The 25,870-nt window shown below is 40.5% G+C and overlaps 1 protein-coding gene across 2 annotated transcripts in view; it reads left to right on the top strand.

The window, feature by feature from the left end:
* Positions 1-25,870, top strand: part of cep104 (centrosomal protein 104) — a 32,813-nt gene that overhangs the window by 5,755 nt on the left and 1,188 nt on the right. For both annotated transcript variants that reach the window (XM_056384368.1, XM_056384367.1), the window contains 16 exons: positions 1,125-1,201; positions 1,639-1,807; positions 5,402-5,557; positions 5,693-5,923; positions 7,375-7,590; positions 8,798-8,965; positions 10,341-10,514; positions 13,875-14,051; positions 18,177-18,377; positions 19,595-19,690; positions 19,985-20,072; positions 20,901-20,970; positions 21,144-21,252; positions 21,364-21,502; positions 22,601-22,668; positions 25,138-25,225. In XM_056384368.1, coding sequence (XP_056240343.1) covers positions 1,125-1,201; positions 1,639-1,807; positions 5,402-5,557; positions 5,693-5,923; positions 7,375-7,590; positions 8,798-8,965; positions 10,341-10,514; positions 13,875-14,051; positions 18,177-18,377; positions 19,595-19,690; positions 19,985-20,072; positions 20,901-20,970; positions 21,144-21,252; positions 21,364-21,502; positions 22,601-22,668; positions 25,138-25,225 — 2,227 coding nt within the window. The remainder of the gene's footprint in view (positions 1-1,124; positions 1,202-1,638; positions 1,808-5,401; positions 5,558-5,692; positions 5,924-7,374; positions 7,591-8,797; positions 8,966-10,340; positions 10,515-13,874; positions 14,052-18,176; positions 18,378-19,594; positions 19,691-19,984; positions 20,073-20,900; positions 20,971-21,143; positions 21,253-21,363; positions 21,503-22,600; positions 22,669-25,137; positions 25,226-25,870) is intronic.

Below are 25,870 nucleotides of genomic sequence, written 5' to 3'. Positions count from 1 at the left end.
TTAGTTGATTAATCAGGGAGCATTAACCCAAGCTTTTTATTTCCTCTTACAAAGGTTGAAATAGTGACTAAAAAATACACGTTACTGCTTTTTATCCTCCTGGAAAATAGTTGAGTTTTGTATTTCAGGCAGGATAACTACATCCTTTGTGATAGGTGCACAGAATTGCTCTTCTTTCTACTTATTACTGGTGAGGAGGAAGTGGTGCTCATTAACTCCTGGTTTGATGTCTATGAAGTGCTGTGAGTCATCGGTACACACTGTTTCCTGCTTACAATGATTTGCCACTTGACATTTCAGGTGATAGTCGTGCTACAGTGATAACAAGTCTCTATAAGAGCCTGAGGATGCTGGTTAATGAGTGAGTGAGTGAGTTAGTGAGTGAACGAGTGAGCGAGACTTACGGCTGTTATCATGATCAAATTAAAATACGATTATTTAATACGTTTACTCATTGACTTTGGAAACACCACCCATTTAAAAATACTGGACTTTCTTGAACTTAATATATAATATTAAATTAAAAATACAATTCAATGAAAAAAACTAATAAAAAGAAAATAAAAAAATTAGATAAATAAATAAAATGATAAATAATATATAATATGTAAATATATGCAATTAAATATATAATAAATAAAAAAATTACATCAAAATAAATTTGATGAAATATGTTGTAACATTACTGTACTTCTGTGAACCTACTGAAAACTGCTAAACATATATTCGGCATTTGAAAATATAAATAAAAATAAATTTGACCAAATTAAATGAGATCAAATATGTTGTAGTTCACTGTACCAACATACTGAAAACTCGACCGACTCAAGATGACGTTCTCCTGCGTACATTGTTACCAAAACGTAAACCAAACCCAAACGTAACCAGGAAGTGACAAAATCATAATCGAAAATAAAATTAGATAAATTGCTCAGCTCCACTGGCTGATCCTCACTTTTGAAAAGGGCAGTGTTACGGTTAATTTCAGGTTAGGGTAAGGGCTGAAGTTGAGGGTCACCTTAAAGTTAATGGGATTAGACAACAGTGGTCAGATCCTTTTTGAGCACAGTAATACAAGAGTACATATGCATGTGTGTGTAATTTGTCCATCTGTTTACCCCCAGCCAAGCAGAGAGCAGCTGATCGAACACTACCTCAATAGCACTCAGCTGGAGGCCGCCTTGGACATGACCTTCATGGGGTGAGGCTCGGCCATTGAACCCTGGTTTCTTTGTCTTGTGACAATAACACTGTTCAACAAAGCCATTTAGTCTGGAAGCCAAGCAAAGCATTCACAGCCACTCACATTCGAAGGCAATGCAGGTGGCAGCCGGTGCAAAGAGGAAAACACATTTCGAAATAATCTTTTTTTTTCTTTTCTTAATACATCAACCCCCAACGGACGTTTCACCTCGGGGTCTCCCGTCCTGGGGGGGTCAGTCAGTGTTTTTCCCCTTTGATCAGGAATTGCACAATACAAGCCCAATGAACTGATGATGACACATTTATTGGACACAAGCATTTTCTCAAAGTTCAGACACAAGTTTCTATATTGTTCCTGACAGAAGAGTGGCTAATCTAGAATATTTTAATGTTTCAGTCTAGTTAACGGCTTCTGTCCTCGTGTCTCACACCCAGAAAATGTGAGTTGTTTTCCCCCTTGGATGACCTGGCCTTCGACATGTACCAGGACCCGGAAGTTGCTCACATCATCCGTCTCCTGGACCAGAAGAAGCAGGACATGGTCAGGCTGGAGAAATACGAGCAGGCCAAGAATCTGAAGCAGGCCATCGCCGACCTGCAGAAGGTACTGTAGCTTCTGAGAGGCTCACACCAGATGTTTGTTCACACGGTCCAGCAAAATACCCCATAAACACAAGGATGTGTTCTGGCTGCAGTGAGAGTATTTTAGTGTATTTGTGAATTACTCATGGTCTGAGAAGGTCTTCAAGAAGTCTTAATGATTCATATTTAAGGCCTTCAAAAGATAAAAAAGTACTTTACATTACATCACGACTTCATACGAATTAAACAAACAAAATATAACATGTTGATCGGTGAGCTTTAGAGGAGGACCTGCAGGCAGATGGACTTATGAGCTAACTGTTTGCCTGTACTTCCAGTCAGTGCTTACCTGTATTTATTGATATAATAAGGTTATCACCACCCTGTGTTGCATTACAGCATCTCCGTATTGATCACACAGACATGAGTGGTATCAATTTTATCATCGAATTCTCAGCAAGAAAACAAATTCCCAGAAACTTCGAATTATCCTTTTAAGCCACTTTAACTACCTGCATGGATTTATTTTACAGATTTTGCCTCATTCACACATATTTTACAGAACGTTCTCCCACACTGCAGGAGTGTAAACTGCTCTTTTATCCTAAAATGGAAAAGTGAAGTTGATCAATTCGTTTCCACAACAGCATTCTAAGGCTGGGCTTCAGTATTTAACTACGGCAGTTGCATTGTAGTGTTAATGGGGTTTAGAGAATGTGTCTTTGTTTTAGTACAAACAAGTGGTATGTGAACACATACACACACACACACACACACACACACACACACACACGCGCTAAATCTACCTAGTTACTGGGGGTATTTTTTTGTCTTTGCTAAGAATTCCCAGGATAATACTGGGATCTTTGTTCCCGATATTCAACCTCAATCCGGACTCTGGACATTGTTATCAGTGTCTGTAAGTGGCTCCTCATGGCATGGATAGTCATTTTTATTTATTGATTTATTATTTGTGTGAAGGAGTTCACATTTATATGTCTTTATTTAAACTCAAAAATCAGTGAGGGTAAAGCCCTCACTTACAATTATGTCAAGTAGATAAAAATACCAGTTAAAATACAAACATATAGATACAATTAATAAATAATGTAAAAGGATCAATTAAAACAGGTACAAACAGAAATGAAAAGTTCAGAGATTAAGAATCTAAAATGACCAAGAGGCACCAGCGAATTCTTTTTTAAAGAGTGTTGTAGTAGGGCTGCACGACAAAAAAAATAAAATCATATTGTGATTATTTTGGCAGATGTTCTGATTTCAGTTGGAAATTATCGTTTTTTGCATTTTCCTTTTCACTGAAATTTTTTTTTTTAAATGACGATGATGATGATGTGATTTTTGTTGGTCTTGTACCAAACAAACATGTTTCTTTTTCTTTTTTACGTCTGGAGAATATGATTTGTCGGTCGGGGCGTCTCTGTAGCACCAACAACACTTATGGTGCTGACAACAATCGCACTTGCGCCATATTGCGATTTCTATTATATTTCGATTAATTGTGCACCTCTCCTTTGTAGTGAGTTTCAGGTGGACGGTGCAAAGAAGCCATAGTTTACTGTACATGCAGACCATGTACAGTAAACTGGCTATAAGAGCTGTGGGAAATGTTTTATTGTGGTAAGGAAATGATTTAGGTCCAGATGTCAGCATCCAAACACTGGCTTGTATTCTTTGTTTCTAGTGTATTCTCACCACTGTTTGTAACAGTAGTTGTTAAACATTGTTCAGATTCCTGTTACTGACCTTCTTTGTATGCAGTGTTACCATGCTGACCATGAATTCTTAATAAGCCTGACAGCTGATGGTCCTTGGGTAGCGTCTCTCCCACGCCGGGCCGCGGGCCGCTCTGAAACCTGATAACACACACACTAGCACCTTGTTAGTATGGCATATTAGTATCGTGCACAAAGCAGTTGCCAAGGTAGTCATGCTGAAAATCCCTTGTCATTGCACCCTCAGGATGTCAGGGGAGGCTTTGTGGTGTCACATGATATCTATAAACACATGACAGAGAGGAGACAGGACAGAAGGATGAGTATTTACCTGCTCTATTTCTCCCACTTTACACAGTCCAGTTTTTCTTAGCACAAAGGATGCACAAGATTCAGAAATCACAAAGAGCTACATGCTGGAAATCCTTGATATACAGTAAATTTGAGGAGCAGCTGAGGTGCAGAAGAGAGGAAGCTCAAGGTGTTGCAGCTGAGACTGTGTTGCTTGGCACCTGGTTATCAACTAAATTCAGCTTAATGGAATTTCCTCACAACGAAATTACAAGCCTGACTTACTGGAAGTTGCTGTCAAATTTCCATTCAGTAAATTTCAATGATTCACCATGTGGCACACTCCCTGTTATTACTCACTGTGTTACTGTGTGGGGCAGAAATGCCCACGCCATGTCTCCAAGCCAAAGCTCAGAACCACCTCCAGTATGGTTCAAAGATTAAGTCTGGTTCGCTTCTCTGGAAGTTAAATTTACTGTTTTAAACATTACTGCATCAGATTAAATGACATTTTACACACCAATCACTGATTCTGGGGAAATCTGTGATGTAGGTTCAACAAAGTCAAAGGTGATAAACATGAGCAATCAGGCGGGTCATAAACAAGGTGACGGTTTAGCCAGATTATCTATCTCTTTGTTTTTATTATTATTGTAAAGCACTTGGAGCTGCTTCTCTTGTATAAAAAATGCTCTACAAACAAAGTTTATTATTATTTAGATCAAAAAAAAATCTGGAAGTGAGCTGATCTGAGATGTGCACAACTACAGAAAGTGAAGTAGGTCAGAATTGTATTGGGGTGTCAGCTTCTAAACTGTAATGAATATTTACAACTCACAGTGTGGGTAATTATTTTACTGCTCACCTACGTATGTTTGACTGTCCTGAGGGAATCATTTTCAAGTGTTTTACTGCTTGTATCTCTGACTTCTTTTTATTGATATCACGTTTATTGCCAGATAAGCTCGGTGAGCACAATGTTATTTTAATCATTTCAATCAGGAGAGACTAAATGAAATTTATTGTGAACAGAAGAAATAGACTTTGATGCTTAGACCCAGACAGGAAATGGATCACCATGGAAACGATCCATAGGTTTAAGGACCTTCCGAGAGAGAGAGAGAGAGAGAGAGAGAACATTTTAAAAAGTTTGACATCTTACAAGCAACTGGCTGAAGGCCACCGTGTCAGGTTGTGATTGGATGAAGACAAGAAACAGCGAGTGGAGCTTATAGATAGCAGGAAACTGACTTAGATTTCGAGGAGATAGTCTTCCTAACTGAACTTTCGCTATGCGTCACTAAACATGAACAAAGATCAAGTATGTAATAACTGGAATAATATTACAACAAAACACCACGGCAAGAAAAAGACCAGATAAAATTGTATTTAAAGCCAGAATACACTGCACTCTCACCTTTAAGATAGTACCGGTGGTGGAAAAGTAAGCGCTAAGTTAAAACAGTAAACATCCAATACATTTTTTGTCAGTGTGGCCACAAACTGACATAACAACAGTTCTGCTCCCATGTTTACGTCTCTAAACATGCAGCCTCACTGCCTTCACCTCTGCTTGTCCCGGGCTCTTCCAGGTCGGGGAGCGTTTGGCCCGATATGATGTGGAGAAGCGATGTGCCATAGAAAAGGAGGACTATGACCTGGCCAAGAAGAAGAAGGAGCTGATGGAGGAGTACAGGAGGAGCGTCTACCAGCAGCTGGAGGTCCACAACCTGTTGGACACGACGATGGTCAGTCGCCGGTCACTGATGGCAACACTTCACCTGTTTGTGTGATGAAGATAATATGGTGAAACAGGAAAAATCGGTTACTTTACAGTTAAGTGCGGATCTAATAATGACGTATTGTGCCTCTGTTTTCTCCAGATCACGAGGGCGACAGATTCCTCCCCGCTCCAGGACCCTCCCTCCCTTCTGCCCTCTCCGGGTCACCGTTCAGTCCCTGCCAAGTCCCTGGTGTCCACAGACACATTCGGGAAGGGGAGAAAAACGAACGCTCCTCAGAATCAACAGTTGGCCACAGAAACTGTGGCGCCCAAACTGAGCAGCCAACCTGACACACCCTGCACCCCCGCTGCCGCTATACCCAAGATAGATGTAAGATCAACACTATCCACTGTGTAAATGTTGCAACATATCACTTTTAACAATGCTTTATGGACGGCCAGTAACAGGGATGATGCAATTTCTTTTTGAAATCCCTGTTTATTGCTTTTTTGAATGAGCAGCACACAAAAGCACATACTCAATAGATAAGCCAATAAAACAAAATACAAATACAGCAAGTGAACAAGTACAATATCTTTTACAATATAAAGAAATAAATATACAATTTTAAAAAAACAAAGATGCGGTTTAACATAGTTCCAATACAAAGCATGAAACTGACGTGTTTATAGCTGATGCTAATTTTCAACTCTTATCTCTCGTTGGACTTTAACATGTACAGAATAATTAAAACTGTCAGTTTTGATTATCATGAAACCACAGATATGAAACATTATTTTGAAATGTGTTGAATGTGACGTGTGTTTGTGTGTGTCAAGAAGAGACAACAACAACAAAAACAACACAAAACAAACAAACAATGCGAATGATAATAATTACACAGTTAGCTTCAAATATACAGATGTTCAGTCTATAAAGAGACAACAACAAAACAACAAGCTACAAATAGTCAAACAAAACAATTAACAATAAATACAATTAGCTCTGGTTTGCTCTGAGCAGCACTTCACCTTTGGTGTGATTTGACTTCAGGTGGTGATGTGTTCACAGCTCTTTATGGAGAAAGCTGATTGTCCAAATTTAGATCTACAATGTGATAGTTTGCAGTTTCTATTCACCACAGTTTCTCTGTTACTGTATCAGGAAAGAAACTCTGGATCTAAACTGTTGATACATGTATAAACTAATTTGAGAAAGAAAAAGGTGAATAAAGCTCAGTTAATGATCCAGATGTTGACAGCTGCTGTATAGTTGTACTGTGGCACTTTGGGAAACATCTCCTGCCTTTAGCCCCTGTAGTGTTGGAGCACACTGGCAGATTATGACCAGCTTTTATTCTTTACTCACTACAGACTGAGACCGGTCCGGCTACAGGTTTAGGTTTCACTATTTAATTAAAAGCGTGCAACAGTTGGCTGACTCCAGCGGCTGCCAACCTGGCGTCCAGACTCAGCTTTGAGCCTTGTACGAGCAGCAGAGTGCCAGTTGGCCCGGGGGCACAGGAGACAGTGCTGACTGGATGGAGCCTGGGTTTGTATAGAGGGGGTTCGACATCCATTGTCATCGTGATGTTTCATGATCGGCCTATTCAGTGATCACATGCTAGTGAGAGTTAGTGAAAAGAGCAGGGATAGAGCTGATGAATTTTTCAAAAGGGTGGACATCCTGTGGATCAGTTGTCTCTGAGCCTTTCAGCTGAGGGATCTCTGGAGAATACATACACACAAAAAGAAAAAAAAAGTGAAAGCTGTACATGTTTATATATGTAAACATTATATTCCGAGTTGTAAATACCAATGCCGTTGTCTTGTTTATGACAGGTTATCGGTGTGCCTTATGATGAGAGGCCGCTGCCAACGCTCCAGAGGAAAGACCGGCCAGTGGAGGCCGTCCAGAGCCATGCAGAGCAGCGCCCCCCCCGACCTGACATCCACAGGACTCCGCCCGGCCCTGAGCTGAGCGGAGAGCCAGAGCCCCTCACAGAGAAAGCCCAGAGAGAGGCTGGACTACCAATAGAGGTTTACGGAGAAAGCCTGGTAAGAAAAAGAAAGAGGGGACAACACGGCTGACTGAGCCAAGTGATGAAGATATTCAGCAGTCTGTACAACATTTACCTCCTTCTCTCTCTCCATCTCTTGATTCTTCTCTGTATCTCTCTTTCTAAAATAAGTAATTTGCTGTGCACCTGCTTGTTACTTCATCCACCTGCAACCTTGTGGCATTTGTGTCAGGTGGAACGTGGAACTGGGAGTTTATCCTGGACACAGTTGCCTGCAGCAGCTGGAGGACAAAAGCAATGAGCTAACAAAGGATAAAATGTTCTGTAAAACTGAGGGGAAGTACAGAGTTGGATGATTATTTCTGTGGCTGTTTTCAACTACAAGCCACATTTTTCACACCTCACATAGTCATTTGATTTATTGATAAAATAGAAAATATCGATTAGTGCAGCTTTTTGTTTTTTTTGTTTTAAATCAATATCGCCATTTGAATGGGTTTGTGTTTTATGATCTATGTCAGGAGTCTCCAACCTTTTTCACTCTGAGAGATATTTTGACAAAATAAAAGCGGCTGAGAGCTCCTCCTGTCTAATATCACTGGACACATTTATTCACGTATCGTATCAAAACACTCAAACTGATCTCCAAACCAAATCAGATCAATAAGATAAATTAACAAGTCATCAAATATCGATATCCAAAAACATCTGAAACTCACATCAGGCAAATATTTTGAGTCATGATTCAGTCAGACCTGAACACACAGACACGAGAAACCGCTGCAAATAAATCTGATTAGAGATCAGAGAAGAAGAAGCTCCTCAGTCCGTGATCCAGTGATAGTTATCAGTGCATCTGATGGTACATAACAAACAGGAAGTTCAAATAGATTATTCACTACACTTCATTTTCCAAAATGTAAACAAACACGGGCTAAAAAAAAAGAAAAGTTGAAGTTTAACACAGAGTTTAACTCCCTGTATCCATGACAACATATTTGTGTTTGTTGGAAAAGTTTAGTTTATATATGTTCTGTTAAGATTTGATAACACTGCATGTCGGGGGGGGGTTGTTGCTTGAAGTTTGAACTATGCATCAATGGTTTGTACAGACTATATTCTCAGAGCCTCTGTGTGACCTACTGGAAGCTCACGGGCCACATGTTGGACACCCCTCATCTATATATAGAACAGGGCGGGAAAGACATCCCCCGGGCAACTCTCTTCCCTTTATTTTGTTGCAGGTGGCGGGGGCTTATTCCAAAACCTGGTCCAACAGAGAGGAGGCTCTGCTGGCTGTGTACAAGAGGCTTTTGGAGGTATCACCCACCACCCCCAAGGAGGAGCTGAGAAACATGATAAGAGCTGCAGTCTTCCTGGTTAAGAGAGCCCTCCTGGATAAAGTGTCATCGGTGAGCCGTGGTGACTTCTGTGAATGTTCCAAGTTAACTGTAGAGAAAAGCAGCTGTTAGGGAGAACTGGATACGTTGAGTTTGTTACTGTCAACGTCTTCTATACATCGTGTTCTCTGGACTCCCGTTACGAACAGAACTAACAGTGATGGTGTCAAACATAAGCACACAATCACACATGCAAACACTTAACAACGTTCCCCCTGTGCCACATGCAACCCCAGGCCCCTCCCCCCCCCGAGCTGACTTCCTTAAACAAACAGTTTTGACAAGGATGGCCTTGTAACCTCTCTGGAGGTCGTCCGCAGCTTGTATGGTAATGAAAAGGGCAGCGCCGCAATAATTCTGGTGATTTATTTTCCCCGGCCACATCGGCACACAGAATGATCCATTAACATGTTAACTGGTTAATTTGCTGCTCAACAAAAGTGCTTCAGTTTAGTTCATGATAAATGGGCTGTTCTCTGGAAATCAGTGGCTGCATTTCATTAAAGTGACATCCAGGGGCCGGAGATATTTCAGTCGGCTCCGTAGTGTTGGTCCAGTCTTCATTCAGCTCATAGATCAGTCTAAAAAATACAGACTGAATACAGAATTCTAAGCCAAAACACCATTAAACACCTTACCCCCAGGCTATCCCAGACCTAAGACCAATGTTACCATGGTAACAATCATGACACCTGCGCTAACCAATAGCGCTCTACAAGCAAAAAACCAGGAAAACATGGCCCATAATTTGTGGTTTGCTAACAGTGTTATAGAGAGAGCAGACATTTCTTTTTTCTTTGTTCAGCTTAAGATAGACACAAACTAAACTGCTTTGTTATTTATTTAATCTCTGTTTATTGCTTTTTTAAGTGATGAGCATACTGAAACACATACAACAAAATATAAAGACAAGTGAACAAATACAATATCTTTTACAATATAAAAACAATTAGAAAAAGGAAATGTGAGGTCTGACTGTTTGTTGTATTTAAGCCACAGTCTCTCTTTGTGAAACCAGCCCCTGCGTCTAAATGTAGCCCAGCGTGTTTTTTATATGACTCCAGTCTAAATTTTCCCATAAATACAAAAATTCCACTAATATTGATAATGTATTGATAATTCAGTTTAGCTCTAGCAAACAGGTTAGTTGGTATCTTTAGTTTCCAGTGTCTGGTTAATGTGTCTGGTTTACTTGTTAGTGAGTATGAAAACAAACAAACTTTCCCCTTCTCAACCACTGATCACCACTCTCTCTCCACACGCTCTCACCAACTCAAACTAAACATTTTCTCCCCTCTCTGCCGACTGACATCACCCTGGTGCCTGGAGCTTTTTCTTAGAAAGTCGACTAAGTTTTGAGTTAAATGTCCCGTGGCTCTCTCCTCAGGTTTTCCAGGCCTCCTTGAAGCTGCTGCGCCTAATGCTGAGTCAGCTGATCCCAGGTCTGGGGTTGGGCCGGACTGAGGTGACCTACTGCTTGGATCAGACCTGGCCCAACCTGCTGGCCAGGACCGCAGACTCAGCCAGCCGCCTCCGGGCCACAGTCACTGCCTTCATACAGGTATTAAAACACCCTGGACCGACATGTTGCACATTTTCTTTGACTGAAAGGAAAACAAAATGACTGAAGATGATTTTGCAATAATTTTCCATCTGACTTTAATTCTCTCCACCATCCTCTCTTTTATAGAGCTCTATAAAAGCTCTTTCCTTCTTTTTTACGCCATATATTAAGGTGAAGTCCTGGTTCATAATCTCATTTGTTTATGGTTATTATCTCTCAATTTGTAGTAGCAGTGATTTCTACACATACCAGGGTGGAGTTGTCTCCTGTCATCCTCTAACAAATACAAAGGGGTTTATTTAAGTGGCCTCCCTATCCCATGAGATGGGCCCATACAAGGGTGGAACAGTTACCAAGACAGCAAAGCCAAAAACATTAGAAAAATTAAAAGAATACAGCCATGCACCAGTAAAACAAAAACATGCATAAAATAAAGTATTTACAGTATTAAAGATAAGTTGTAGGAGTGAGAGAATAATACACTGATGTGTCCTTCGTCCACCATTTATGTACATAGAGAAGAAAGATTTCCTCAAAATAACTTGATGATGAATTCATCATCATATTAGTGTCATATCCTCTGTTAGTTTAAGTTAAAACAGTCAATTATTCCTTTTTTAACAGGTTGGATTTCTAAAAAAAAAACCATTTCTCTTGCCTCCAGCTCACAGTAGAAAGATTCTCCTCTCATACCAGCATTATCCAGCATCAGCTGCGTCACAGAACCATTGTCTAAACATATAGATCTCTATATAAACAGCATATGTGCTTTATCCTTCACTTCCACTGAAGACAATAGTTGTGTAATGTCTTCTGTGGCTCTGCAGGAGCCTTTCCTTTTTGACTCAATCCAGGTTTTATCAAGAATTTAATGGACAACACAGCGACTCAGTGTTTTATATATAATGCTACAGATGTACCCTCACTGTGAGGCAGAACCCAGGGCAAAAAACAAAAGTTTGCCAAGCGACTGACTGCTTAGAACGCACTCTGAGATGACTCTATCATAGATTCCTCTTTTCTCACATCTGGAGTATGGCAGCTGCAGTGTCAGAGGACAGTGATGGGAGAGATTTTAGTCAAGAAAAATAGGTGTGGAAACTAGACCTGTGCCTGAAGCTGAAATTCTGATCCAAGCAATTAAAGAAATAACCTTGATGTAACAAATCTGAGCAAACTTCAGTGAAACAGTAATGTAATATTGAGTGTCATTAGTATGACAATTGATAATTTGGTCATGTATGGTGAACTGTATTTCTTCTGAGCATGCAAACATAGATAATGGCCACGTTTCCATGGAGATAAATACACATAAAACATTTCACAGGCAGTGATTGCTTATATTTATTTGTATGCTTAATTATTATGTGAATGTAAACACAAATAATGGATTTGGTTAAATAGACACCCTTTTTTGATCGTTGCGGGTGAAATCAGTACGACGGTCAAAACCAACAAGTCCTCCTTCAAAACAATGATGAGAGTGGCGCCTTGTTTACACGCTCCACAGTCAGAAAACATGTGCAACACCAAATCACACTTTCCACCAAAGGCAAACATTGAGGCAGATTGACTGAGCGTGCTTGGTACTTTTATTTTTATCAATTACACGACTTAATCTCCCCAAAACTACAACAAATATTTACTTGACTGAATGTCAAACTCTTTGGTTAGATAATGAAACCAATGAATCATGAAAATGATGAAATGAGCTGATATCATAACTTACCAGGAAGTCCAGTACTTTGTTTTTTTCCATCAGGTTTAGTTGAAACATTTTCAACTCACACGGACACATCTTTGCATTACCCAGAGAAAATTCACTATTATTATTATTATATTATTATTATTATTATTGTTATTGTTATTTTGTTTTTTTGTTTATATTTGTTTCCTTTGATTATTTTGTTGTTTTTTTGGTTTTGTTCTGTCTTTAATTCATAGTATAGACGGAGAGAGAGAGAGAGAGGGAGGAAATGTGTGGATGCAACGACAAACGCAAACTTCTTCACATCCACATTGTGCACTCTGTTTAAATCACTGTAATTAAAAAGAGTGTGCAAGTTATTTTATGTGTTAAGCCGGCTTTTCTAACATTAGACTGATTACAAAGGCGTCACTGTAGCTTGATAAACGTGGTGAATCAGGAGGCGTCTGAGGTGTTGTCACGATCTGTCCCAGGCTTCAAACAATTCAAACAAGCCCCAAGTTTTAGTCGGTGATGACGTGTAGTATGTAAGTGAAGTAAGTGTCTGACTGTATGAACATGTGTCGTGTTTGTTTGCTCAGTGGAATCTGTCAGTGCTCTCATGCGTGTGTGTGTGTGTGTGTGTGTGTGTGCGTGCGTGCGTGCGTGCGTGCGTGCGTGCGTGCGTGCGTGCGTGCGTGCGTGTGTGTGTGGATGTGTGGATGTGTGGATGTGTGTGTGTTTAAGAGCTACAGTTGCTTCTGTTTCAATGAGATCAACTTAGGTCACAACTGTACCGGCTGTTACCAAGAGTTTCAGCCCTCTGAAATCATCGCTCAGCCCCTCTGGACCTCGATTAGAGCAATGACTGAATGCCTCTTTGTTTTTGTTTTTTTGTGTGTGTGTGTGTGTGTGTGTATGTGTGTGTGTGCCATATTTCCGATGTACATTCCACTCACCTGATGAGGCTAAAATACCAAGAGTTTTCTTCCGTCATACTTGTACACATGTGTTCTCTGTCACGACTTGTGTCTCCACCAGCTGCTTGTGTTGAATGACAAATCACTGAGTGTAGCATCACATGGGTACAGTTTGTCAGTGCCCGTCAGCATGCACATTATTTCATTTGAAGGTGTGAGTCTGTGAAGCACCTGCATGATTTTAACACTGAACATATTAAAGGTTTTGATTGATTATAGATCAGGTCTAGGTTCTATATTAATACTGTGAAAGTATCAGCCTCAGTCCACAGAGAAATGCACACAGCCTGTATTCAGAAACTGAGCCTTAAAACCAGGAGTCAGGACTTCTGGAACTTTGTGATGTCACAACAAAACAGTCACCAAGCCCCGCCCACCTGGACCCACCATCCAAACCTTGCAGGATTTGGTTTCTCTGAGTGTTTTACCTGAAATCTGCTATATTTTTATTGGATCACTCAGAAAACAGTCAGCCAATCAGAAGAAAGTCTCAGAGCCTCCTCTCTTCTGATTGGCCCACCGACCTGTTGTTATTAGAGCTCCAGAGAGAAGCCTGAGAGAGGAAATGTAAAACTACACTGAGATGGTTTTTATATCTTCTTATGGATCAACACTTGAAATAGATCACAGGAAAAGTGTAAAATATGAGTCGTTTAAAGTCAGTGTCTCTTTCTCACGTCCCCCTTTTAGGAAATTGCTGTTTTGAAGGATGTACGGGTCCTGCAGCTGATCCCCGGGGAGCTGGTGAAGCCCTTCAAATCCAACTTCCCCTCTCGTCTGGCCCAGAGTCGGGCCGAGCTGCTCGAGAAGCTACTCGCTGAACTGGGCACAGAGAACTCCGGCTTCACCCTGAACAATGTCATGATGGTAAAGGTCCTAAAAAATGCTAAAGGCATCTATCCGTTCTCTTTGCAGTGATGTGGGCATCCTTAATTAATTTGAACTAATTCAAATCTCTGATATGGCTGTACAGTTTACAAGTTAATTATCAATCTTTTGCCTCACTGCATCTAGACAGTCTGACGCCCAGAGTCACCACAATAGCAAGAGCAGCTTTGGTAGCTATTATTTCTTGTCTTGCGATAATAAGATAATTATTCCCTTATCTCAAGGAAAGAAACCTCAGCAGTCATTGGCTGCCATTCAGTTCTATAGGTTCTGAGGGTCAAAGATTTCCCGACTAAAGCTGTTATCAGCTACTGTTGTTTCCTGGCAGCTTGTCAACTCCCCTGTCACAATCTTTCCAGTCTAGAAATAGCAATTCTGACATTCCCTCTGTACTACACGATAGCACATGTGCTGCATATCATACATACAGGATAATGTCTGTATTATTCCAGTTTAAATGTAGGCATCCATTAAGTATATTTTCCATTACATTTGGCTCAGTAATCGCTGAGAGCAGCCCCTCCCTGACTCAATGTGGCCATTCACTTCACCCAAACAGGCCGTCAGTAAGCTCTAGTCAGCTGAGTCAATGTTGTCACCATTGGCATCCATTTTGTGTCCCTTGTACTCCTGTGGTTCCCAGCAGTGATCTAATATTTACATGCAAACTATCCAACTGTTGACCCATGCTGGGCAGGACAACAAGCAGGCCTGTCCTCCCCTCTCTAGTTTACGACCCGTCCTCCACCCATCCCCGTCCACTCAGCCCTCCTCCTGACTCTGCGAGGCTTTTTATCAGTGAGAGCAAATTGTTAGGTTAGTCCACCTTCTGAAGCGAAAGCCACACAGGTGGCGCTGGGTGGCCTGTGTTTGCACGTTTGTGCGTGCTTGATCAGCTCCTCCCTCCTTTTGTGTTTTCTGCCTCCATGTTTGTTCAGGAAACATAGATTAGAGTCTAGATTGAGATGCAGCAGGATAGCTGTACTCTGGTCCATAGCTGTTCCTTCTCTCCTGTCCTGATTAAACAGTCTGATGAGAAACACATAAGAGAAAACTGAAACTCCCTTTCAATTAACAATTTCATTTTTAAAGTTATTTTTTGGGCAGTTTTTGCCTTTATTTTGATGGCCACAGTGAAAGTGAGACAGGAAAGTCAGGGAGAGAGAGAGGGGATGACATGCAGAAAAGGGCCAGAGGCTGGACCCGAGCCCAGGCCGGCGTGGCCAGGACCAAGCGCCCATGGCACGTGCTCCACGAGGTGAGCCACCAGAGCCCCCCCCCCTTCAATTTATAATGATAATAATATAACAACTTTTATTTATATTGCACTTTTCTTAACAAAGTTACAAAGTGCTTCACAGAAAAAGAAAACCAGATAAAAGAAAACGTCAAAGAACCTGAGAATAGTAAAAGAAAAAAATCATACTTCAGTATTAGTATTATTAAAGGATCTGACAGTAAGTGAAGAGAGTCAATAAAATATGTCAAAAAACAATGATAGAGGACAAAAAAAATATAGATTAAACACATATCAGACATTGTCAAAAACTATTAAAAAGAAATGTGTTGGAATAGGTTGAGAAATACAATCACTGAGCACTATATTAGGAACACCATTTCATATATTCATACAATTATCCAATCAGTCAGTCATGCGGCAGCAGCGCTGCTCATATAACACAGAGCTTCTGTTAATGTTCAAGCAGCAGAATGAATTATTGTACCTGATGAATTAATCCGATTTGGTTCTACTTTTCCTACCAGGTCACAGCAGATATTATTCCTCGTTAGTTTCAGGCACTTTGTATATCACTCAGCCTAGAGCGAGAAAAATCAAGTATCCATAAAACTTTGAGAACATTGGGGATATTTTTCCACAGAGTGATGGCTTATAAAGACTCTGGGTGATAAACAATGTCCCTGATATGAACCAGTAACATTACCTGCTGTAAACTGGTAGGCAAACTAGAATTAGAATATATTGTGGCCAGGCAACCTTTAGAAAGAGTGTGTGTGTGTGTGTGTGTGTGTGTGGTGTGTGTGTGTGTGTGGTGTGTGTGTGTGTGTGTGTGTGTGTGTGTGTGTGTGTGTGTGTGTGGTGTGTGTGTGTGTGTGTGTGTGTTGTGTGTGTGTGTGTCTGTCTGTCTGTCTGTCTGTCTGTCTGTCTGTCTGTCTGTCTGTCTGTCTGTCTGTCTGTCTGTCTGTCTGTCTGTCTGTCTGTCTGTCTGTCTGTCTGTCTGTCTGTCTGTGTGTCTGTGTGTCTGTGTTTGTGTGCGTGTGTGTCTGTGTGTGAGAGTGAGAGTGAATAGAGAGGCAGCACACAGACACATACACTAGATATCTAAGCATCAGCATGAGGCACTGAAAGAAAAAGTGGAGAGGGTTTAACCCCACACATTTGCACATATACCTGCATATCATATACTGTATTATCATGCCTTTGATCTGGTGGCCAAACAAACAAGTTGCATTTAATAAATAATACATAACTTAGTAAATGATTAAATCATTGAGTTCACAGCTGAAACTACGACCAGTATCTGTTTTTAGCTCATGTGACTGGTCCCTGTTACAAGCCCTATAGTGTTAGTCCAGCTATGGTTTGAACATTTTTCCTTTTTCCTGCGCTGTTACCGGGGTGATCTGGTCTGAGGCGGGAGCGACAGTGAAAAAAAGGGGGTGATTGAATTTCCTGTAATTAAAATGAGAAGTGCTTGACAAAGACAACAGAGAATAATAGAGAGCTGCCCCTGAGACTGTTGGGGCGATGGATGGGAGGCCTTTGTACACAATTTACCTCTGGATGTTAATGCCCTCCACTGGCAGGATTTCCATTGTGTTGCGACTCGCTTCACAGAGATTATGTTGGATAATGGGCTCTTCTTACGTCATGATGCACACTTCCCTGGAAGGACCCGAACCCTCAACGAGGCTGCTGTTCTGCACCATGAAACTAGACTGCAGATTTAACAAATCATGACTTGTTTACTGTATTTATACTGTATTTAACAATCTCTGTATATATATTTATATTTAATCATATGGCAGCTATGTAAAGGAATTTAAACTGCCTTACACAAGGTTAAAAATTAGAACAACATCTAAAAAACAATAATGATTTAACGATTAGATAAAGTAATGGAGAAAAAAATAATGTTTCATTGTCGTTGTAGTGACCTAACACGTTGCCCAAAATAGCAGGAAAAGAAAAAATTAACCAAAGGCAGAAGTAGAGTGCACAGTAAAGTTTTTAATTTAATTTTGGAAGTATCTCAGGCTCATGTTAGGTTTAAATAAATCAAGCATATCAGAAATGTATTTTGGCCCAAGGCCGTTAAGTGATTTATGAAAGAGCAACAGCACTTTGAAAACTCCTCTGTAACTAACTGGAGGCCAGTGTAAATATTAAAGAATAGGAATAATCTGTCAGAAATTGAATAATAGAGGTCCAAGAATTGCCCCCTGGGGGATTCCACATGCTATGCAGTACATTTACATACATTTACATAAGAATTCAGGTTATACAGGAAATGGGAAAAGGGTTTACATGCACTGTAGTAACCTAGTTACGATATAAATCAGATTATTTCCTTATAACCCTCATGTGAATTTAACAAATAGTCAAATGTTCAGCATTGGAAACCAACTTATTTTGACTTCTAGAAGCTGTTTGTGTTTCAGCTTTAGTTGGACTTTGAATTAATTTTGAGTGTAATAATTTATTCTGTCATCCTGCCGCTAGTCTTTGTCCTCCATGTGTTCACAGGAAAAAAGTCACTACACATTCTCATGGCCAAGAAATGTGTCTTTCTCCAGGAGATTTCTATGAGGTTGCACTAATCTGTTTCTAGTAATAATGAATCGGGTTTATGATTGCAAATAACCAAAAGTCAATTTGTAGGTGTGTCGAAGATTTTTCACATTTTCCGTCATCATTCATTCAAAATGTAATATTATTATATATTCCAAATTAGTTTCATGTCAACAACAAAAAAACCCAATTTGCTTTTCTAATTCAAGCGTGAGTGTCAGAACAAAGCTGAAATTGCAAAATTGCATGTTTGAGCAGTAAGTTACTAAAGCCTGTTTCCTGTGCTACTGTAGTTCTGCGCAGCGGCGTTGGAGCACAGTGCATCAGCAGTTCGAGAGCTGGCAGCACGCATCATCTTATCCATGTACCAGCAGCACAGAAGTGCTGTTCTCAGCTACCTGCCACCCAACGACGCTGCTGCACGGAAGAACTTCCTCTACAAAACCCTCTTTGATGGCTTCGCCAAGATTGACGGAAAGCTGGTGGAGACTCAGGCAAGAAGTGTTTTTTTTTCCTCAGCCGCAAATGAATCTTTCATTGATACTTGGCATCTTCGAAATAACTAACACCCCTTATTTCTATATATCAAAATGTAGCATGTATACGAGTGTCTATATTCACTGTGTTAAAGTGATTTGATTGTAGTCAGAGAGGAGCAGCTGGTGGGTGGACAGAGAAACTGCTCAGACATGGCAGACGGGAGAACTCTTGCTGAAAAGAGTTCAGCTTTTAGGAGGAGAGTACATGACATCATGTCTCTTTATGTTTTTGTTTTTTTTAAAAACTGACAGTAACAAGGAAGAGGAGGCGGGGCTTCATGTTACACAGAGAGCTAATTGTCTCCTTTGCCAAGGCGAGCACGGGCACTCTTGTCTGTCTTTTGCTCATGAGGTGAAACAAATTACTCCTGGTAGATGTGATATAATAAAGTTAATAATAATAATAAACTTTAATTATAGAGCACTTTTCATACAAGAGATCAAAGTGCTTTACAATAAAAAATAATAGTAATATAATATTACTATAAAATAAGGACAGTAGAAAGACAGTAGATGATAGAAATATTTAAATGAAAATAAAATCAGAAACCAGTAAGAAAAGTAAAATATGAGAGAATTAATTAAAAGGTTTCCAGCTAAAAATGTTGTAAAAAGTGTCAGTTTCAGTTAAAAAAAAAAAAGCTGCACTACCTACTTTACAGTAAATATAGTGTTGCACTTCTTTCAAAACCGTCCTGCCATCACCAGCTTTACTGTTTTGCACCAGAAACAATCCTGACTTTTTCATATGATCAACACAAAATGTGGTAAAGTTGAGTCTTTGTCATCGTGCACGACTGTGATCCAAAGCTGTCACCGTGCGATTTTGTTTTACCGTAAAGTTTTTGACTCCCCCAGTGGCCCAGTTTAATTTCTTCTTGGCATTATGAGAGACCTAGACTTCCCATTACGTAATGGCCATGCTGCTGAGTAGCTCTCATCTGTGTAAGTTGCTGCCAACAAAACCACCACACCACATCACTGCAGCTCCAACAGTCTGCAGAGCTCTCAGCTGTGCAGCTTCAAAAGGAGAACATAATGAAATGAAAGCTGGTGTGTTGAGCCGGAACGACCCTGTGATGCTGAGATGATGGTTTGAGAGTGAAGAAGAATTTAGACATAGCAGTGAAATGACTCCGACTAAGCGGCTGATGGTGTCACTTCTCACCCAGGCGACGAAGAAGGGAGGCGGTCAGCAGGAGGGGCAAAAGGAGAAGGAAGAGATCCACTCTCTTCAGGAGCAGCTGGCTGCCTTGAAAGAGATCACAGTAGGTGGAGCTGTCATCAGACCGCAATTACAATTACATCACCTCTCGTCATGTGCTGCTAATTTGTATTTATGACTCCACACAGACTTGGTAGAATTTCTTCTCTCTAGGTGGTCAGAGACCCAGTTGTTTATATGTACAGATAACAACACTGGTACATTTTATCTTTAAAGTCTCTGGAGCTCCACCATTTAACAGAACCCTCTCTGTCTGAAGTCACCGTTGTGTTTTTGTAGATGTTTCCTTGTGTGATTGCGTCTATTTGTTTTCATACATCTCTGTCTGTTTGTGAAGGAGAGAGGCAGTGAGAGCAGCGGGGGACAAATGGCCAAGAAGGAAACTCCTAAAGTCGAGAAAGAGTCTCAAAGAGCTGGAAAAGCAAGTACGTACACGTTTAAAAAGAAGAAAGTAGACAAAAGCACGACGTGCAAACACTAATGCCTTCAACTGTGACCTCTTTTATGATTTTATGAATTCTAGCGAAGCTCCGTGGTCACAGCTGATGACATCAGTGGGGACAGTCACTTTTGTCCTCATTTCACATTTCTAAAATGGATCAGGAGCTTTACAGCATTTACTTTTGTTGTCAGTTGCTCAGCCAAAGAACTCCAAGTATAGTTCTTCTCTTAGCATGTCACTAAAGTGATTAAACTTGATAACATCCATATGGTGTTCCTTATATGATACAAGTTATCTGATGAAAGAAATAATCATCAACACCATGGCTCAGTGTTTCCACCTTGAACTGCAGTGAACCAATGACAGTCTCATGAAGGTCTCCTAAGGAACCAATCCTGTCAACTTGTGGGGACGGGGGGGGGGTTAAATACACCTGGAGCTGTGTCAGTACGGAGAGAGAGAGTTAGCATTAGCACAACTGCTAACACTGTGTCCGCCACTGCCAGTTGCAAGCTGACAAACATCATCATAAATAAATAAAAGATGCTAACTGTTTTGATTTGTAGCCAGCACCTTTGCCTGTATATCTCTAAAGCTAATTATAAGGGAATGACCTGTTACCCAGATATCAAAGCATCTACAGAGCTCTATTATCAAAACTGTGACCCCTGCAAGTCTCATTCATATTTAAATCCTTTTTAAGTTTTGTAAAGTTTGTATAATTAGGGCTGGATCTCGTTTGGTTGGTGGCCGCGAATCAGTGCAGTCAGTCAGTCAGTAACTAAAAGATTCTGACTCTTTGATTTTGCAGGTGTCTCTAAAGTACAGAACAAGATAACAGACAGAGCGGACGTCCAACAATCGGTCGACTATCTGGACAAGTGAGTAACTCATGACCCGGTGGAGACCTTCACTGGAATTATATCAACAAATGATGTGATTCTCTTGTTCCAGTTTTCCGTGTGTTTTTTATCACACTGTCCGTTCTTTTACCAGCTGAGACGTGAATTTAACTTTGATTTAGTGTGTTATTTATTTTCACTCTCTGTTTCAGCTTGTGTATATTCTGTGGTAAAAAGGACGAGTCGTTCACAGAAGACGGGCTGGACCTTCACTACTGGAAACATTGTCCTATGCTGCGACGCTGCGATGAATGTAGACAGGTAGATGTTACATGAATGAATGAATGAATGAATGGTCTGCCTGTCTGTTTGACCACCAGCTCAGTGATACAGCCTGAAGACTCTTTGTACGGCTCTGCTCCGTGTTCACAGGTCGTGGAGATAGCCAGCCTCACAGAGCACCTCCTGGGTGAATGTGAAAGCAGGTCCAGGTTCAGCCAGTGTCCGCGCTGCTCAGAGGCCGTGGCTGCTGAAGACCTGACCCGTCATGTCCAGGGTCCCGCCTGCAACCGTGAGTTCTGTCTCACTCTTTTCATGCTATGTTTTAAAACTGTGAAGCAATGAAAAAGAAAGCACCACTTTATATGTTTTTATTTATTTAAACTCTCATTTACAATCATGTGGAGTAGATAAAGATACCAGTTAGAAATACAATTAATAAAAAAAGTAATGACAAAAGATCAATTAAAACAGCTACAAACAGAAATTAAAAGTCAGAGATTAAGAATCTTCTTCATGTGGATGGTGCATTTGATACCATGTCAAAGCTTTCCTTCCTTCTCTCACAAACCCACCATTTATTTATTTAGATAAACCATTGCATTCAGTCAAAAAACAAACACATTTCCTGAAACACTGATTCACCAGCCTCATGTGGACAAACGTATTTCTGGTTGTGTCTTTCTTTTTTATTTCCTCCTCGTTTTTTAGCTCAGTCCTCCACAGCCGTGATATATACAGTATATACAGAAAATATATAAATAAAATTAAAAAGATAAAAAATATATATATCATATGTGTAGTTATATATTTGTACACTTTTGGCCTGATAATGTGCTCTACTTTCACTAGTGGTACACAGAACCTTTTACATCGTGTTGGTTTCAGCACATTTTTTTGTGAACTACTAAATCCTGTCACCAGTATTTACATTGTGAAAGCTGAGGTCAGCTGTTCTCGTTGCATCCACTGTTGGATTGTTCTCCAGTTGGACAGTCACTAACTGTTACAGCACCTGCTAACCTGAAGGAGAAGCTACACGTATTGAGAACCGACAGCTCTCAATATTCTTAAGATAGAAAGGGAGATAATTCCCACTCCATCTCCATCACCAACCATATGTTCCCATGAATAATTAACACCATTGAGCCTTTTGTATTAGCATAAACTTCGATTCTCCCTCACCTGTGTTGGTTAGAATGAGGAAACAGAAATTTGGATGGATTGTTTAACCTTAATGTTCCCACTCCTCCGAGGTCATTTGTGTATTTAAAACTATTTTCCTTCAGTCGTGTAATTTCATCGATTCTTCGTTCTCTCTGGAGTGTTTCGGGGACCTTCTCTGTAATTGTATAACTGGCAGTTTAAAGGTGTCGTGTTTCTGTTTCAGGCCCCATCTCCGGTAAAGGCTCCAACCACTGTCCTTTGTGTCACAACAACTTCATGCCTGGAGAGGAGGTGAGATTATAGACATGCAGCTCTGTGTTTTTCTCGTGAAACAATGGCCAGGGGTTTACGCACGTCACATTTATGTAAAAAGGGAAAAAGAAGCTGGAAGTCTTTTCCAATTTTCCTCTTTCATATCAACACAGAATCCAGAAAGCATCTAATGTCAGGGCTTGAGGAGCAAACAGGTGTTGAGGTAAAACTCCACCATTGTTGGTCTTTTAGAGACTTCAAAGGAGGAGAAGTCTTTGTTCTTAATGGGCTGTTTCATTTGTCTCAAGATGAAGTAAATGCCACGTCACATGCTTCACATTCCTCCCAGTTTAAAGAGAAGCACAGACTAAAATGCTCCGATTAGACGGATATATTCTTTATTGTCACTGAATTAAAAACACAACGAAATTAAGTTTGGCAGCAAATGTAAAAAAGAAATAGACTAAAATCATTAGAAATGAGCTGTTTATAGATAGTCGTAGAAAACTATGGTTCAATATAATGATCTCTTATCTTTTCACAAAAATTATAAACAGTGGGGGAAAAAATGACTTATTCTCTTGTTGTTAAAGGGTCAGCTTCCAGCAGTAGTGTCAGTTTTCCTCAGGTGTGTAACAGGAAAAGGTTGCCCTCTAGGATTTAGGACTTAAACAACAGGTACAATGATGTGTGATTTAGGAAATGTCAAATGTCCAAAATTTGAGCACTCACTGAATATAATCTCACTGTTTTATATTACATAACACAACCATAGGAAGAATAGTGCGTTCTCCTCTTGCATAAGTAAACAGTGCTCCTGTTTCAGCGCCCTGGAGGCCGCTCATCCGCCACTAATCTTTAGTGTCCGTCCACCTCTTGTGCGATGGAGAAGTTTAAAATGGACAACGAGGTTTTACAAGATTCTCTGGCTCTCGACAAGATGTAACGACAGTGTCGCCTTTCATTCGTTCTTCTGTTCCCTCTCTGTCACTGTGGAGTCTAATGAGTCATGCCACTCGTCTTTCAATGAGCCACTCCTCCAGTCTGACCAGCACCTGTCCCATCACGGTCCAGGTCCATCCCAGTTTGCAGCAGCAGCGGAAATGAAACGAGTGTCCCTGTTTGTGTGTGGCCTTTTTTAATAATATTTTATAAATTTTTCACACAGTCAAACAAAGAGCAAACAAAGGTACAGACATTGGCAAATTGCAAAACAGAATTAAATGAACATGCATGGGTTGCATCGTATGAATTATCAGAATCATATTGTTATCATTACATTATCATAAACAATCTTGTTTATATTATTATCATGTCAAAGGGATGAAAAAAACAAAATACACAATATACAGAAATAAGAATAAATAGATAAATAAAATATAAATAAAATATATTATATATATTATATATATATATATATATATAAAATAAAAAAATGGCTATGACTTATTTGTGAAGACAATGTTTGGGCGCCCCTTCTGCAATAGGTCAATGAGATCACCAGGAAGATAGTCTAGGAGAGGAGCATTTGTTTTTGATTATGTATGAGTGTAAATTTAATAATGTTGCTCCTGATTTCTGATTGGCCGAATCAGGAGTAAAGTATAATAAACTACCTGATACGTAGAAGTAACAATCATATAAGCTATGGTCCGTTTTGCCGCTCTTCACTCGTCTACAGTTTGTAATGTATTTTGTGTATATCACTGTTTAGGGTGTGGTCAGATGTACATCACTTTCTACGGTGGCCCTGAGAGCTCAACCCACTGCAGCTGAATGAAACACATGCAAACAGACAAAACACAAACAACTTCAGGAAACATCTTCATCAATTTGACAAACACAAATACTCACAACACAACAGGAAGTGTTGTGGAACGCCCCGGTGGCTCACCTGGTAGAGCGCGAACCATGAAGGCGAAGTCCTAAGCACAGGTTCTCTGAGTTTGTTTGTGTTTTGTCTGTGTGCATGTGTTTTCTTAAGCTGCGGTGCTTTGAGCTCTCAGGGCCACCGTAGTTTCCCCACATTATTTGATTGAATGTCAAATCGGCCTCTTTCCCACCAGATATTTTGTCTTTTAGTAGTAAAAGTGCAGGTGCAACCAGCGTGCAAAACACAACACATTCAGCCTGAATTAATGATGCTAATTACTCACTTGTTGTGAAAATCCTGTTTCCTGAGAATCAATAATGATTAAACATGAAGATTTTTTTAGTGCTTTGCCTGTCAGCCATTTTCAACCTTCCCAACCCACGACCAGAGTCCAATTCACAACATGCAGTCTGTCGCCTCACACACCCTTAAAATGCAGTGAAGAACAAACTCACAGAAAGTCACACTCTGCTGCCAGAGCTCTGAGCACAGACCCAATGAAAGACTGCAGTGTTAGTGGGAGGGAGGGCGGCCATTCGGGCCTTGACTGGGCCTACAGTCACCCGTGGTCGTCCCAGTCGAGCAGGTACCAGGGAGCGGACTGGACTCACTGAGCTACTTTGTCCCTGTTCCAGGCCTGGAAGGCTCACCTCATGGGCAGGGAGGGCTGTAAACAAAACTCACGCAGGACTGCGGTGTCCCAGAGAACCCAGCCAGCACAAGGTAAAGCATTCATACACCCTCCGCTCACACCCACCTCCCCAACGCTTAGTGTGAGAGCTATAGAAAGTGCCTATGCTCGTTGGCGAGATTTTATGTTGCAGCTTTTCCACTATGGTTTCCTGCCTCGGAGCACAGATGGAGGCATGTGCTGTAATAATAGTGGCAGATTTAATTCAGAAGCTGATGTAGTGGGAGTTTGTGTTTGACGTTTCACAATGATGGTGGTTGTAAGTTGACTGTTAATAACTGAACCAGCTGCTAATTATTTCATATTTATACTTGAGTATAAATATAATATAAATGGAGTATTATACAGTGACATTAAGTCGAGCGTCTGTTTTCCGTTCCGTCAGCCATCTTGTTCTGACAGAACGCAGTTATTAGTTTACTGTAGTACATATTGAAAGGAAGCCGTGTGATGTGACCTAACTGTACATCAATAGAGATAACCTCTCCTCGCCACGAGCTTCTGACACCTTCCCCTTTATGCACGCATCACAGGTCATGCAGGCGGCTTTGTTTAGCGGTAAACAACACGTGAAAACACAGGTTTCATCGGTGTTAAAGTTGTGTGTGTGTGTGTGTGTGTGTGTGTGTGTGTGTGTGTGTGTGTGTGTGTGTGTGTGTGTGTGTGTGTGTGTGTGT

Source organism: Seriola aureovittata, chromosome 9, assembly GCF_021018895.1.
Source record: "Seriola aureovittata isolate HTS-2021-v1 ecotype China chromosome 9, ASM2101889v1, whole genome shotgun sequence".
Classification (NCBI taxonomy): domain Eukaryota; kingdom Metazoa; phylum Chordata; class Actinopteri; order Carangiformes; family Carangidae; genus Seriola; species Seriola aureovittata.
The sequence above is the reverse complement of the archived record's forward strand: the minus strand, read 5'-3'. Positions and strand labels throughout refer to the sequence as shown.